Raw genomic sequence first — 17,462 nt, forward strand, 5'->3', positions numbered from 1 at the left:
TCTAGTTTATTAGTTTTCCAAAAATACATTCACAATATCGGAAAAGCATCTTATAAACGGAATTATCTTATATGCGAGGGAAATTTGCTTTGTCTTTTCACATTTTTATTTGCAACGAATGACAATAGGTATAGGCCGTATTGATTACATACTATTAGCGACTTAGACTAAGGATACTATTTACTTTGATTCGAAAATATTTGCTTCTCCAAACCATGAAAGGTTACCTTACCCAGGATGTACTCGGCCGCAATATCTTTATTTCTCGTCTCTAGCTTTTATTAAATGAAAATTTGGATAAATCTTTCATATTACAACATTTAGAAAAAGTGTGATAAATTGAGAAATCTCTCGTAGCTATAAACGATTTATAATTAGTCAACGTGTGACAAATATTTTTAGAAAGTTAATCTGATATTTCTTAGAAGATTCACAAAGCTAATGATTAAAAATTTGAAGAATTCTTAAATGGAAGTTCTGAAGTTAAGTTCACAACATACTTACCAGATAATAAGGCACTGTTTTCTGTTCTGTTTCATCATCATTAAGCTAAACATGCTATGCAGCTGAAAGACAGTGATGAAAAACATTTTTTAAATACTAAATTTTATTTCATCGCAATCGAGGGACGGTTTATAGAAAAATATTTTTTATTTTCTATGGACCAACATATTTTTATGAATTAAGTGCAAATGACTTTACAAATAAAGTACAGAAAACTTTTAGGAATATAAAATATATAAGGAAAAATATATATTGTAAGAAAGGAAATTTCTTTTATGTGTCTACGCACTTCAATCTCAAAGATAATACAAAATTTTTATAAGCTTGAAAATTATAATACCCACAACGAAAAGTCACCGCGAAACAAACCAACGGCTGCCCAACTATCGTCGGCACCATCTCACCAGATCATCCTCACTTATTTAGTGTGATATCATTTATTTACCCAACGCGTGGTTGCATTTTTCATCCATTTCTTCGTTTTGTTCATATCTAATGTCATCTTGTCTTTATTAACTCCGACTGCAACATTGACCTCGCAGCCGGGTAGGGGCTAAAAGAGATCAACCAAAAAAAGGGTACAACACAATGAGGAAAGATAGCATACAGCAAAGCATCCTAGTCACGGCACAATGTTTTATGTTTAGCGCTAAAATTATGCACCGCCACAATGTTCGGACATTGCTTTTTATGGTTTACCAGGAATCGGTGTCGGGTTAACTTTTGCCCCGCATAGAACAGCATAAAAAACATTAACCGAGTTGGGGGTGAAAAATAACAAATGAAGAACCAGCCAACGGCGGTAGTGTGATGGGTTTTTTTTTTAATCCTTTCTAACCGTCTGCTGATCTTTTTCCGCGATGTCGGTGTCTGCAAACATCAGGGCATATCACCGTCAGAGCCGTCATCTTTAGCGCTGTTCTCCTCACCCTGCCCGGCTACCGGTTCATCGTCCGCCACGTTGACGACAGTCGCATCATGCATCCGGCTATCCTTCTCGGTACGGTCAAGACCCCCGGTGTGTCCCGTTTCCGGTTCTCCGGCAGGAGCATAGATCTGCCCACTCGCAGCTACTGCCAACGCTCCATTGAGCCGATCGGCCATTTTTAGGTACTGAAAGGGGAGGGAGGGGTGGGGGGATGAAAAAGAAAGAAAAACAGGGGTCGTAAGCAATGGATAATGGATAACGTACGTAACAAAAGCCATGATGTGAGTGGACATGAAATCAGTACGATGTAGAAGTGAAAACACCAGGAAATGTAGCTCGAAGAGAAAAGTAAGTAAAACTTCTCTATTCGTTTTGTTAAGTGTCAGTGATATAAATGTTAGTGTGTGTACGTTGTCCATCACTTTGGGGCCTTTCTTCCCCTTTTATTTTACACACAAATACACACACACACAATCTGAACCCGCTTTCGTCGCCGTTTATTGTCACAAATCAGCAACGCCAAGATGCTGGTATAATCATACTTTACCTCACGATGGACGGTAACGTGTTGAGTCATCTCGAGAAAGTTAGCCAAATACAGGACGGATTGGTCCGATTTCCCTATCTCGTAACAGTACAGCGCAAAGTTAAGATAGATTAGTGGATTCTTGACAGCGTCCGGAAGCATGGTTGACTTCTCCAGCGAAAGGTAAGCGTTTCCGGGATCATTTAAATGGCGCAGACAAGCTTTGGTGCGTTGGAGACGAATAAAAAGGAAGAAAAGTGTGGTTGAGGGAAAAGTTTTTACCGATTGCGGCTACAATCGTTTGGTTTGGTGTTTCATGTTAAAGTGCCAAAGTTTGTTTGGCAAACACAAAACAAAACAAAAAAAGCAAAAAAAAACCACAAAACCCATTACGTCCGAATTGGTACTCACTTCCTAGCAGCATATAACATTCGGCATGTTCGGGCCGTAGACTAATGGCGGCGGCTAGCGTTTGAAAGGCGCTCACGTACTGTTGAGCTTTAATTTGATTCAATCCAGATACAAGAAAGAAAACTTTCATCAACACTCGCTTACTTTTTTTGTGTGTGTGTTTGAAGAGTTTGTTTAGCTACCAGCTTACCCGTTACGAACACCAGGCCAAGATTGTACAGTGCGTTAAAATTCAATGGCGATACCCATACCGCTTTCTTCAGACATGAAATGGCCTACGGAGAAATGGCGAGTGGTGAATAATAGGTTTTTTAAAATTAACACAACCCCGTACAAATGCAAAGAGTAAATATACTTACCGCAATGAACTTTTGCTTCTTAAAAAAGCACAACCCAATGTTGCTCCACACTTCTGAGGTTTCGTCTGATAAGGTCGGTATACGTTTGTATTTGTTAAGCGCACCGTCAATATCGTTTTTAGACTGAACCGGAAAAAAACGAGAATTTAATTTTCATTTATATTTGAACATTTGGAGTTTCGCTTAAATTTACATGATTTGTTTTTTGGTATTTATTTACCGGACGATTAAAATTCTAGGATATGATATTTTAAAACATTTATTCCTTCTTTCAATTTTCGATTAAAGAGATATTAAAGTATCATTCCTCCAGGCTGGACGCTAACATCTCATTCCATTTTTTTTGCGTCTATTTCACATCTGTTCAGTCTTCTGCTCACTTCGTTTTAATGTATTCCTAGAACCAGTTTAGGCGTTAAGAGTTAGTTGTAAATAATTTGATAATTAGGGATAATTTTGTGTCGCCTTCAGGCCAGACAGCCTAACTAATTCTAAATCGCTAATTCTTTGCTAGCGAGAGTTTGGATACATTTTCTCAAAACTCAAATATTAGCAGAACTCGTTGAGGGATCGTCTTCGTTTTGTAAGGAAGTGTTTGGCTACTTTACTTTACTTATTTGGCTATTGAATCTTATGCTAATTCTACGCTTTGTTTTTTTGTGAATTGAATTTCTTTAGTAACTTAATTTCTTGAGGAAGTCGCTTTTTGCTGATAATTTTAAACGGAAAAAAGCGACAAGGGTTATTACGTTATGCCTGTATATTTAAACTTCCTTAATAAAAAAAACTGTTACGACTGATATTGAAAGTAAATTGTTTGATAACTGGAAATTAAAGTACGTTTTAATGCTTCATGGCACTTTAAAAAAATGTAATGCAATCATAATTCTGCCTAAGCAATGTCGCCTATGAGCAATGTTATTGTTACACTTTCAAGGATTCTTTTCCAGGAAAGGCTATCCTTAGACCAAACAAGCAGTTCAGTGAAACCTGGTATACTGTTGCCTTAGTTTTTTTTTACCCCCTACGTGACGACCAACGTCGTGTGCAGTTACATCAACCTCTTTAAAATTCTCTCTCTTCTTCTCTCTTCTTGGATTTAACGACCTTACAGGTCACGCCGGCCATTTCTGGCTTACTAGACTGGTTTTTACCACGTAGCCGGATAGGCATTCCTTGCTACGGGGGAACGATCCGGATGGGATTTGAACCCGGTCCTGCCGTGTGGACCGGCGCCGTTTATCACATGCACCACCGGGCCACTCCGACTATTTACTGTCAAACTATTTACTTCAAATAAAATCAGGCTGTTGTAAAGGTTTGTTAGATCTTTTACTTATATTTAATAGCATAATTGGAACTGTTCTAACTAACAAAATAAAATTTGGAATCAGTTCTTTGAATAATAGTAACAACATTATAATTTAGAACAGATTAAATGAATAAATAAAAATTTGCATTGATGAATTACTACGAGGCTAGACTTTTCCTTCGTCTTAACTTTTTTATATGTTGAATAGTTCTTTTCATGCAACTATGTAATAAAGTATTCTAATGAATTTTATTATTAGCGTCAAACTGATTTTTACTTTTCGCTATTTTTCTTTTCAAGATTCATCATGTGTTGTAAAAATAGAACACTAAAATACGTACTTGCAGTATAGATCCTAGCGCCAGCAGAGCATTTGTGTGCTTCGAGTCCGTAGCCGTTGCATCGAGCAATTTTTCGAACGCCCGCTGGTACTCGTTAATTTTCAAATAGAGTATGCCAATCTGCGTCATTAGCGTTACATCATCCTGTGTGATTCTGTGTGATCCACAGAATAAAAAAGGGAAAAACGAAACCAATAAACCACTCTTCAAGTTCAACCAAAAAAAAGGGGGAAAATCCCAACGTAACGAAAACTTACTGCAGACAGTTCTCAATCATTTCGATCGCTTTGATGCTGTCTCCTTCCTCGATGTAAATTTCGGCCAAAATCTTGTAACTCTCTACATGCTTACCGCATGTGATGGCTTGCTTAAGGTACTCCTTGGCCTCACCGATACCGGCCTTTGGGTGGCCGAAATTTTTGTAATACAGCTCACCGATGTGATGATATATCTCGTGATCGGGTCGTTCGAGGAGTGTTTCCGCCTTCAGAAACACTTCCAATGCATTCCGATACTTTCCCATCGAATAGCTTTGATTGACAGGGGGAAAAGCAAATGGAAATGGAAATGGGAAAAAACATTCAAACCGTACAAGGGTTCTATGTAAAAGCCGTTACACGAGCACACCCTTTATGGGCGCAAAAGGCAAAAGAAAATGCACAAACTCACAGCGTTTTGGCAAGTTCCTTGTAGTTTTCCGGCTCGTTCTTGTTCAGTGCGATCGCCTGCTGAAAGCAGTGTACGGCTTCGGTTGGGTTGTTTTCCTCGCGCAAAATAAGACCCTTCATGTAGTGCAGGTACTGCTTGTCGTAGCAGATGGCCAGCTGACGGTCAATCAACTTTTTGCACTGCTCAAAGTGCTTCCTCGTATACAAACCGTGTATCAGCCAGTTCATGTGCCGATTGGTTACACTTTGGGGCTTCATCGCTGCAAAAAGCAGGGCACGTGAAAAAGGGCGAGAAGCTTTCGGGTGGTGCTGTTCACACTTTGCGACACCTTTTTCGTCGTAAACTTGTTTTTTCTTTACCACAACTTTTGGTGAAAATGGTTTCACTGTCCAATACTTACTGTTCTCGGCAGTTGGTTGTTTGTTGGTTCCTAACGACGAAGCTGCTTCGTTCGCTCGTCCATTGCAGTATACGTACCGTTCGGTCATCTTCGTTTGCAGCACAAAACAGTGTAATATGTGCGGGTTTTTTTTTATATCAAGAATAATTTGAGAACTCTCGTCGGTGGTTACCAAAACTTGCAATACCAGCGGTCAATCGGAACTGTAGGGAAAATGTTTTGTTTTGGTTTCGATTTGTTGATCCTTCGTTGCCCCTAGCAACCGTATTGCGCATGGAGCGTTTCTGTTTTGTTTATCATTTTTTGAGCTTGATTTGAAAAATTTTTTTTGTTACTTGGGAACATTACAATACTTATTTTTTTCTTATATTTCATTTTATAATACTTAATTAAGTTCAAACTATTAGGTGAACAAACCAAATTTAGTATGATTTTAAATATAATAAATTTAAACCAGTACACTATTTTTTAAATCTTTAATCTCAACTTAAAATAATCATGTCTTGGCAGGGATATTCGGTACTTGAAGGCATAAATATTTTTATATGAATAAATATACCTATGCTAATTTAAACTAATACCCATGCTATCGTTTGTTGTGATTAATGTAACGCATGCATGTAACGGAATTAATCAAAAATACAGGAATATTATGTTTCAAACTTTAATGTCCCTAGGTAGATCTGAAATTCTGTACACTTTCTGGATCTTTTAAACTGTATTAAAGCATCTAATTGGATGGGAATTCATTAAGCAAGTTTTGCTGTAAAACTCAAGATTAGATACAATCAGACAACAGAACTTACTTTTTGGATGTACAGGGTTTGTCGAACTGAAATGGCAGATTGGTATCGTATCGATTTTTTTCAAAGTTAAACTGGACTAGGTCCGTGTAGATCTAGAGTCCATTTTGCTTTATGGGACATTTATAAACAGAATCAGTTTTTCTCCAACTTTGTAACTATAACTCAAAAAATCTTCGTAAATTATGTATGCTGGAGGCGCCCAGTACTTTACTTTAATTTGTTATAACAGTATCGCTTATACGAATGGCCTACAAATTTTCATGAATTTTGTAACAAAACAAAAACACTAAATGATTATACATATATTATTTTACACTTACCATGTTTAACTCCAAACATTTTTAATTGAATTAAAATATTTCCATTTAATATAAATATTCATTCGTCATCATTGAGGCCTTCATCATACAACGAAGGTTTCAAATAGCAAACACAAAACACCTAGTTTCATTCTAATACATATTTTTATACAGTTTCTGGATATTTTTTTATTATGGCATCTCACTTAATGGCATTGACATCCGTCACTACAGGTTACAGCATATTAAAGTTTCTCGGTTCATAATATTTTACTTCCATGCTTAATTTAGTAATACTTCTGGATGAAATATTTCGTTTAAAAGTAAAACTCATTGTTAAAATGATAACCTTACGTACGACATGGAACAAAGTGTATCAGACTGGCCTCTTGGTCAGCAGTCCATTAATAAATTGTTTAATAGTTTTAAAATTACTCCAGCGATAGATAAATTTAAGATAAAACTTCTTTGTATACAGATAATGAGAATAAATATTTTGTAACAAAATTAAAATAGAAATAATCGAAAGATAAACGATGTACCGTAAAGATTAAAAACAACCTCAAACGCAAACTAAACAAGTTCTTACTAACAAAACGTTGAAGGATAAACTTTTGCAGATGCGTTGTTGTATGGATTGATTGTATTTACGTTAACGTCAATTATTTACCCGTCAAATGGAATACTCTAAAATACATCATTAACTAGAAAAGGTGTCAAACGGGACAAAACGATGCACCAATAAATTGGTTCAGCAAAAAACATGGGGTATTTTATATAGTTTCGTGTTTTTTTTTTGTTTTGTTTTGCATTTGTGTGCCTTCTGCTTCAGAAAGTACTTGATTGTAGAAATCGGTCAACAAACAATCATGATTGTCGGTGCTAGAAAAAGGTTTTCAGTACCACTACAAGACTTCTATTCTCTCTTAAAAAGGTATCGTAGATCAGTGCAGTCCAGCTGTGGGAGAGGTGTGTGTATTTTTTTTTTTTGAGTGTGTATAATACGAGGGAAGATAATATTCATTTCTTTGTAGACACCACACGCACACGACATGACATAACACTACCCAATACATTGTTCTACGCTTAATGCTCATGCTGGATAACATCTTGTCTTGTCTATGAGTAATCTCTCTTTGCCTTGTTTGTTTTTTTCCGAAATCTTCCTAGACATTCAGTTGCAGAAAAAGGACATCTAATACTACTCATATGCATTACAGAATGCATGCTGGTGTACACCATTTCACAGACTGCACGCTAGTAACAATTTGCTATTGCTATAAATATCAGCTTTATCCCGTATTATCGTTTATTGTAACTGCTTTTTGGTTTGGTTTTTTTTTGTTTTTGTTTTTAAGTATTGTGAAGTAAAAACATGTGGATTAGCATATCGCCGTTGTTATGATGCTAACCAACCGTTCACATTCAACCAACGAGTAATGTCAATTTGTTATTTTGTTTATCACTACTAGTGTATGGTTTTTGTTTAATATTTAAGCGCTGCTACGATTGCTACTTTTAACATCTTAACATTTAATAATTTCATTGTAACGCTATAACGCAAGGATGTTTGAAGAAACGTTTCGCCGGTGCGTAACACTCTAGCACGAGCGCCACACATTTACTTCGAAAAGCTTCGGAAAGCTTTGAACGATAAACGACTCCTTCACAAACTGTGTTTTTTATGCTTCGATTGATTGCTGATTTCTGCTTTCTTTTGTCGCTATCAAACAACGTACGAATCAGAATGTGACTTTCGTTTCCTTGTTCTCACGGCCTTTTTATGAGCTTTCGATATGGTACGTTAAAAGCTTACATGTTGTAGAAACGAACCAAAGGCGAGGGTAATGCACGGCGAACGAGAGTATGGCCATGCTTTCGAGATGGAACTTTCAATGGTTTCAGTGTCCTTGCTATGATTTCCACACAAAAGCTTTATGGCAAAAGAACGATTTATGGGAGCTTTCGTATCCTAAAGCTTGCTCAATAGATGTTACCAAACAGCTCTAAATTCCCCCTTTTGAGTTGGAATGTTTTTTTTTAGATATTATTGATGTACGATGATGATAATCGGGTTAGCCTAGTTTGCTTTAACAATACGGTGGTGTACAAACCATTGCTAAAATTAAACCACTATCAAATCCCTTGCAGTTCGCTGTCCGGTGATAGAGTTTTTGGGATATTTTTCTTTCTTCTGTTTAATCGGCTAGAACATCTGTAAGGAAGAGAACAAACAAAAAGGTTATGAATTTCGTTACAAACCATTTGCAAAACACCGAGTGGAAGCAGCAGTTTGTTGATTGTGTTGAATGTGCGAGTATAGTTCCGGAAGCAAAAGTAATTGGTGTTAATTAGTCTACTTAGTAAGTGTGTGAGTTGAATGGGGAAGAAAGGTATATTACCAACACTACTTACGTAAAGCTGTAATACCAAGCAGCGTAAAGCAAGCTGTAGCACTAGTGAGTATTGGAAGCGGAACTGCGGAACAACTGTTAAAAGGTGTGCTACACATGCTTGAGATAGGTTACTCGACTAAATTGTTATTGTTACTACTGAAACCGCTACGTTGTTAATAAAGAGAGTTAAACATGTGATAATATATCCTAAAGGAAAAAAAACAGAATCAAATCTACAATAGAAAGCGGTGAAAGATTAGGAAAAATTGTGAAGAAAAAACTTTGTAAAGATGAAAATAAATAAAGCAAGCGAGTTTTTTTTTGTTTGCTAGCCTAGTGATTGATGTAGGTACAAAAGACCAATTTGAGCTACTGAGAAATAGAAGGAAAATTTAGCAAAGCTATTAGTTCTAAAAAAAAGGGATTAAAGTTTTGTTTTATCGAATGAAACGTACAGCGCAATACTGTGGCAAATGTACCAAATTCAACCAAACGAATAATTTTGTGTCGTAACTCGCATTGCATTACTTGTTGTCAATTCATCACCACTAAAGCCACCGTTAGTCCATCTTGACGCCATTTACGGATCATCTTATCATAAAGCTCTGCTACAGATACTATTTTTTGTTTATGCCAGGAAGAAGCTTTTCCTATGAAAAACTCCACGATCAAAGTGAATCTTCCGATCATTAGCAACATTTTTTTAATCTAAAATTATCGGCGTCATTCAATGCCCCAATGAGATTTAATTGCAAATACTGCAAAATAATTTTTTCCCAAAAAATCAATCAAAAATAAATTTCTTTTTTAGCAAATCTTGCACAGCAGCAGACAAATATGCGGCAAATAAAAGTTCCTTTGAGGACAAAGGAAAATTATTTTGTTAGTTAGTGGCAAACTGGATGCTCCCCAGAAATAGCACACACATCGCTCTCACACGAATTCACAAACACACGCAAATACACGCACACACACACACACCTTAACCCAGTTGTGCAAGTTTCGTGCTGAGGACAAACGAAACCCCTTCAGAGAAATCCCATATTTCTAAGATCTTAATTGACTGATCTTAATTCACTGCATGAGACACGACCGGGACATGGGATTGCGTCGACATGGTTGCCGAAAGACCGTCACCTCGTGGTCCAGATTATCGATCGAGCGAGACTTACGACGGGTGCGCACATGGTACTGTTCACTCTCCGGACTCGACTGGCGGCGTCGCGAATGGCAACTGAGCGTACCGAACGTGCAGTGCCGAAACAGGGCCTGCAGATCAGTCTCGGTGGAGGATAGCTTGAGCTGGGCGGCGAACGGATCGACCGCATGGCCACCGGTCGGTACCGAGTGTTGCTTCTTCAGTAGCAGCACCTCGCGCAACAGATCGGGCTGATGCCGGTGATGGTACTGGTGGTATTGGTGCTGCTGATGATGGTTCGGTTGGTTGTATTGGGTGTTGGTGGAGGAAGTTGAGGAGTACAGACTAGAACAGTTCCATGCATCTACCGAAAGCGAGAGAGGGCGCGACGCGTGAAAGAGGGCCAGTTTCTTCGACATACCTGCGCGTTCCTCCTGGAACTCGTCTTCGTCCGATGAGTCGATCCGATCCTCCACCAGTGACGATTGCCGCGACAGTGACTGGGGGGGAGTGAGTGAAATTTCAAGTCAAACAATTGAAGATCCCCGAATGATCCATTACTCACCGCATTAAGTCTGCGTCTTGGAGGCGATCGTTTGTTCCAGAGTGCCTCCAGCTGATCAAAGTGTTGGGACTGTGCAAGGGCCGCCTGTTCCGGACCGAGCGTGGCCTGCGATTCGACATTCTTCGCTTCGGCCAGCTTCGAAATCTCCTCCATGCTGGCAGACACGGAAAAGCGTCGTTTGAGACGCTCGTCCACCTGTGCCATCATGACTGAGGACGTTAGATGGGCGTACTTCTTCTGCCAGGTGTACGTGTCCAGCGAAACTTCCTTCTTGAGCAGACGCCGTGCGGGACGTTTCGGCCCTGCCGGACGAAGATCCTCTACATCCCGTGCCGGTGCGGAGTAAGTCGGAAGCTTAATGTAACTTGCAGGGGAGTTATGCAGGCAGATGATAGGTAAACACGAACTGTCCACCAACTGTACGATGATACGCGAACACTCGAGACTGATATCGAAGCGTGTGAACTGTACGTGGAGCTGCAGCGAGGTTAATGCTAGGCCACGTTTCGTTTCCCACACGATTAGCGTCTTGTCGTCACTGCCCGATACGGCTGTCGTCCCATCCGCAGACACCTTGACACATGTCACCGGTCCAAGATGGCCGGCGAGTGTATGTATTTCCTCACCGGTGTGTATGTCCCAAATGATGAGATTGGAATCCTTCGAACCAGAGATGACTTGACTTTTGTTGGTAACTGACACCGCCACGCACGTGACTGCATCCGTGTGACCGACAAGGACCTGCGCCAACTTGCCTCCCGTCGCTTGCCACACCTTCAGCGACATGTCTCGCGATCCGGTGATAACGTACAGTGAGTCAGCCGTAATGATGAAGCACGTAATCTCATCCGAATGGGACACCGTGTACTTTTCGTCCTCGCGCGTCAGCGACCAGATACGCAAGCTCGAGTCTCCGTTAGTGCACACGGCAAACTTCATGTTGTTCGTAACGGACAAACATTTGTGCGGTCCCTGTACGTTCTGCAGTATCATGCCAGAGTCGGAGATCCACACGTACAGGAAACCGTCCCGATCGGCCGATATAATGCGTCTTGCGTCCATCATGAACGTTACGGATGTGATCGAGGTGTTGTGCCCCTTGAAGGTTGCCGTCACCGAACCCAGTCCCAGACTCCAGACGTTCACCGTTTTGTCCTCCGAACCGGAAGCGACTAGCTCACAGTTTGGTGCAAAGCTTACGCACGTCACTGTGGCCGTATGGCCCTCCAGAATGCTTGTCAACTCCGGTGAATTCAACTGCCATATCTGTACGCATCGGCTCGATGCTACCGCCGCCATGGTAGAGTCACGCGACACATCGAAACAAATCACCGGACTCGAGGTCGACTGCAACGCCAACCGATTGCGGTGGAACTTTTTGAGCGTTTTCTTCTTCTTCGGGTAGAAATTGACAATGGAATCTTCGTTGCGAAACGAATAGAACGTGATCTTATTACCACCGGCCGTGATGAGGTAGTCGTCCTTCTCCATCACGTACACCGCGGTGACGGCGCCCGGGTTCGGTGGCAGCGAGCGAATTATACGGCCGGAATGCATGTCAAAGATGAGTGCTCTCGTATCCTCCCCGCCAACGATCGCCCGCTGGCTGTCCATTGCAATACAAAGGGCACGGACCTGTGAAAGTAAGTGGAGGTGAGTGAATTGGTTCTTTTGGGATGTTTACAATTTGAATTGCTACAATTTGAATCATATCATCATGATCATTCTTCCAGTGTTTAATTTATGTAGTTAGACAGATTTAACCAACAATGTTACAATTTTAAAGAACAATTTACTGGTAGCCTCCAGTCAAAAATTGTAATTTGACAGAAAAGTGTTTATTGCTATTCTGATTTAATCAAATAATTGCTTTTTAATAATACTTGTTAATGTTTTTCGACAGCCAAAGATTTTTGAGGATCTTCTGTGTTTAAGGGTCTGATGTTTTATGGCACTGGACAGCTTGACATTTGCTGCTAGAGGGTCTTAAGAAAGTTTCCAAGGAAGGAATGACCCAAGCCGTAACGATTGGCCAAAGATCGCATGGAAATTAAAGATCTTTTCCATCATAAGTCAGAAAAAGGGTTCTGTTCTTCAAGAATTCCTAAAAAAACTTTAAAAAATTCTTAATACTTTTCAAGCATCGTAGCTCAAAGAAACGGATTGAGCAGCATCTTAAACAATTCACAAAAAATACATCAACCTTTCACAAAAACCAAGAAAATCTGTTTATATTAGGTTCCCTATCGCAATTAAGTTAGACAAGGACAACATTAATTTGATGATCCTAAACAAATCCTCAAAGCTCTTGCTTTTTTCATGGTTTGTTGAAAAGTAAAGATTGCTGTGGATCTCGATTTGTATTTATGATGCAAACTTAAATTAAAACAACACCCACATTTTACACCTTCCTACTAGTTGTATCGTAAAAAGTTCTCAAATATAGCTTAATGCAGATTATAGTTTTAAAAGAAAAACAATCGTACCGTTTTCATTCGCACGAAGCATTCAGCAGTGGTTTCAATCTTGCTAGGGTGCTAGGGGCAAGCAATCAAACAGAAATCAAACGCATAATCCTTATGAACATGCCATAATCACCCTTGCCACACAAAACACACAGCAGATCCTTTCGGTGAATTGCGGTGAACAGTGTGGCCATTCGGGGCGTGGGGGTGGTTCATCCCTACCAGAAGCAATCAGTTGAATAATTCAATCCGTTGCTCATTGCTCGGAGCGTCTAAAGTCTTAACCGCACGGTAAGCCCACTTCAAAAACCGAAGTCGTTCCAGAGCATTGAGCCCTTTGACTCATCATGAGTTTGAGACGTGCTGCTACACCAACCAGTGGTGGCCCAAAAGGTAGTACAAAACTTTAATATAGTGAGCTTTAATGATGTTCCCAGCTGCCTGAAAGTAAGGGTCTGTACAAAAGGTATTTTATTTTGCACACTGGAAATCATGGAAATCGTGCAAATCTTGCATGTACTTAAAGATAAATATAGAAATTATGATGCGTATTATTTTCGTCTGCGAAACATATATGGACTAAGTGCAAGAAGGTACTCAGTGCCAAAACCCAAATGCACGCACTTGTCCAACGGCAACGGTCTTTACAATTCAAACACAATAAAGAAAACCGTTTTCTGGCGCTTTGGCATAAGCTGTGAGCGCATTAAACGCAACCCTGCGACGGGGTACTTTTGGCTTCACTTGCAAGATATACAGTATACCTTTATCCGCATTACCGACGGTATTCCGTCGATGCTTCACGGTACCCATGCTCTTTAATATCATTCAGAGTCAGTTGCCGAGGATTGTTTCTTTTTTTTCGTTTGTTTTGTTTGCCTACCTCACGGATTGGGTTTCCATTCCTTAGAGGAAAACCCCCAAAAAAGTAAAAAAAGCTTTTCCTTTTGCCACTCGCACCAACATACAATTAGGGGACGGTGAATCCTTCTGTTCTCGCTTGTTTAGAAGTTAATAAATTCAGCGGTTACTGGAAAGTAACTATGAACGAAATGGGGGAAAAAAACCCAAGGCAAACGGAACCAACGAACCGTACACCGGCACCATGGATATATGTTGCTTCCGGAATGAGATTTTCTTTCTTAGATCTGGCAAAACATTTCAGGGCGCCCGAGTTCTTTTGCGGGCCTTTCTTGCCTTGTTTTCCCAAAACCACCATCTTTGCAGCTCGGTATTTTTTTTTGTCAACACGCTACGAAATAACATTTAAATCCGATTCCGAGCTGACTGCGTACTTGCGTTGCTTGTTTGCATGTTGTGAAGCCTGGCTGGGTGGATGGTAAGATTCGTCACCAGAGCGAACCAGAGTCTTTTACCGTGTGCTTTGAATCCTATCATTTCCATATAGAAGAACCAAAAAATAAAACATACCATAGCATCCATCTCGGATGGTGCTAAGGCACCGGATCCGTCACTCGTCAATGCGTGAACCATCGATCATCATGGGAAAGTGTCACTGTGTTCCATGATCTCTTTCCGGCATTCTTCAAGCATCCATCACACTCCTTCACAAAACTCCCGTTTTTTTTTTGCATTAGCTCGGCATCTGAGTGCCATACCATTTTATTCATAGCTTTTGACGGTATTACGCAAGCACAAACTTTACCAACATCTTACACCAATGATCATCGTACGTCCCGATGGTGGCAGCGGATGACAATAGAGCGCTCATGTAAATGGTGCCCAGTGTCGAGGGAAATTTTGTTCGATTATTTCGAGCCATCGAGAGGGTTGTTTGGAATGCCATTTCCGCCTGCTACCCTCGTACCTCGGTGGTTGATGACGAATTGATTGCTCAAAACCTTCCCACCGGAAACACCGGGAACAACCGCACGCTACCGACACCGGAATGCCACCGTCATCGAGTGCTATCGCGTCCCCCTTGTTCTGTGCTTACAATCGTAAATATTTATTAGGCTGCACCGATGAAACGAATGACGCAAAGCGCAACACCAGACAACGTAAACCGTGTGGTATGGTGGCCTCACAGCTTCACAAATCAATACCGAAAGGAAATGGAGTAAAAATGTTAATCAAATATTATGCAGCTGTGAGCGTTTGTTGAGGAACACGGCGGAACGACTTTTCGGTGTTTGGATCGTGTGTAATACGATGCGATGTGCAGAGGCAAAACCCATCACCGATTGATTTTGTGTGCATTATTCGTGGAATGTGCCATGAATGACTGCCATGAGCGGTGCTAGGCGAAAATTAGGAGTTGCTTTTTCGCTCCAGGGAGCTAAATCCGTCCACCCGTACTTGGGGATTCGTGGCGTGCTTATCTCAATATCTGGGTCTTAGCTTATGTGAGCGTGTGTACATATGTGTTTCTAGCGATGAAAGCTTTTCGAAGGATTTTCACCAGTAGAATTATTGCCATTTCGGTGGAATGGCAAGATACGTATAAAAAATGAGGTGAGCTGAAAATGTATTTAACTTTTTTGAATTTTGTCAGAAACTCACGAGCTTTAATAAAAGAAAAATAATTTATTGAAATGCTTTACAACAGTTTGAGGTAATTATTTTTTAAATTAAACTACTATTAACAAAAAGATGTTAAGTTTGAAGACTTTAGGATGTTTAAAATAATTAGCCACATAGTCAGCCTAATCGGGCTGAATTGAGTACAACGTTCTCATTGAATGAAGATTTTCACTCTTTTTGTAGTATTTATAATTATTTAAAATTAGAAAGAATTATAAAAATATGTGATCATTTTACCATAACTGAACATGATGAAATGTCCATCTTCATTTCAAACAAATTTAATGCAACTTTAAGTACAACTTTTGGACTAGTAATGCTGATGCTTTGCATTGAAATAAGCTCAACCATTCTTCATATGTTTGTCTTCGGCTAGAAGATCGGAATGAAATTTTAATTTGCCATGCCTTAAGTCCTTTAGCCGTTATGACGGTGTATGCTTTCTGCAGACGCTGAGTTAATATCCGAACGAAGGTCTAAAGGACACCAGATTAGAGCATCTCTCAACCATACAATGAAAAGTTTTTATGTTTAAATAATGTAAAAATATGGATACGGATTGAAATAGAGATGAGATTAAAAATTTTCGTATAATGAATAAAATCAGAGTGTGTGTGCTATTATCATTTCTTCAATTTAAACAAATTCTTCTATGAGATGTAATACGTGAGTGAATTGTTAAGCACAACGGAGAATCTCACTCTTATTCACTCACTTTTATTTAACACGCGCATCTCAAAACCGTTGTAAGTAAGTTAAATTAAAAAAAGTCATTGAAATCATTAATTCTAATTCAACATGTACATTGCTAGATTCAAAGTCGTTAAGAGATAATTAAATAAAATTTATTTGTTTCTAAAACTGATACTATTTTAGAAACAACGGGTTCAATTTGTAATGCAACTAATTTCATATTGGCTAATTTCTGTTATTTCTAACTGATATACAAAAAATGTTATAGTATTTAGAAATTACTATTTAGAACTTCAATAAATTCAATGACTGACGATATGTCAATACCCTTATAACTCCTGAGATTCCTCCCAAAATTCTCATTTTAGCTGCATATTGTTTAAGCTAATCCAATTTAATGCATCGTTTCTTAATCATCAAATAGAAATACGAATTATTTTTGTATCTTTCATTCCTTCTGCAAGAAAACATTCTCAAACTTTAATCAGGTAGAGTTAACTGCACTTGCTTAAGAACAAGCAACGTTACTTCGTAAGAAAAAGTCGTAACCATGCCAGGGGAAATTTCACCCATTCAACCTTGATGTGTCCGCGTCTGTTCACATCGCAGCGCTACGAATGACTTCGACCAAAGTTCGACATTAATCAACGTCTTTGCGGAACGTGAATAGTTCCAGTCAAATTCAGTTCAGCACAGACAGAAGCGTTGAAAGCGGTGAAAAGTTAAAGCGATTTTTTTTCTCCCATTATTTTTTTTTTGTTTTGAACTCAATATGATAGAATTGGCTGTTTCTTTGTTCACCTTTCGTGTACGCTTTGCTTTATCACGCACACGGTCACTGGCGAAAGTTTTCCACGTAATTTCCGTTTATGGGATTAGTGCCACCCGTAAGCTGCTTACCTTCGATTTGTGTCCTTTCAGCGCGTGCAGCTCCGTGCCGGTGGTCAGCGACCGAAGATACAAACCGTTGTCGGCACAGTGTACCAGCAGGAACGTCTGCGTTTTGGGGGTAGAAACGAAAAGCAATAAAAAAGTGCCCGATGACATCCGTCAGGAAGTGGTGGGCATCGCATGAGCAAACCGCTTCGTTTCCGACGATCACGCAA

General features: G+C 39.6%; 2 protein-coding genes across 6 annotated transcripts in view; both read right to left on the bottom strand.

Annotated features, from left to right (window-relative positions):
- Positions 1–796: 796 nt before the first annotated feature.
- On the bottom strand, positions 797–5,780 carry LOC125767564 (Bardet-Biedl syndrome 4 protein homolog). Its single transcript, XM_049434246.1, has 9 exons — positions 5,451–5,780; positions 5,051–5,309; positions 4,639–4,911; positions 4,382–4,535; positions 2,729–2,851; positions 2,560–2,644; positions 2,370–2,456; positions 1,980–2,179; positions 797–1,617 (listed from the first exon to the last, which is right to left on the bottom strand). Exons 1-9 carry the CDS (start codon positions 5,536–5,538, stop codon positions 1,384–1,386), a joined length of 1,503 nt encoding a protein of 500 aa, XP_049290203.1. The 5' UTR covers positions 5,539–5,780; the 3' UTR covers positions 797–1,383.
- Positions 5,781–6,701: 921 nt separating this feature from the next.
- Positions 6,702–17,462, bottom strand: part of LOC125771413 (protein qui-1) — a 58,304-nt gene continuing 47,543 nt past the window's right edge. For 3 of the 5 annotated variants that reach the window (XM_049441995.1, XM_049441996.1, XM_049441994.1), the window contains exons 18-20: positions 17,257–17,352; positions 10,655–12,289; positions 6,702–10,589 (exon numbers count right to left, since the gene is read on the bottom strand). In XM_049441995.1, coding sequence (XP_049297952.1) covers positions 10,026–10,589; positions 10,655–12,289; positions 17,257–17,352 — 2,295 coding nt within the window. In that variant the 3' untranslated portion in view covers positions 6,702–10,025. The remainder of the gene's footprint in view (positions 10,590–10,654; positions 12,290–17,256; positions 17,353–17,462) is intronic. The other 2 variants (XM_049441997.1, XM_049441998.1) reach the window with 2 other exon arrangements.

This window comes from Anopheles funestus, chromosome 3RL, assembly GCF_943734845.2.
Source record: "Anopheles funestus chromosome 3RL, idAnoFuneDA-416_04, whole genome shotgun sequence".
Taxonomy (NCBI): domain Eukaryota; kingdom Metazoa; phylum Arthropoda; class Insecta; order Diptera; family Culicidae; genus Anopheles; species Anopheles funestus.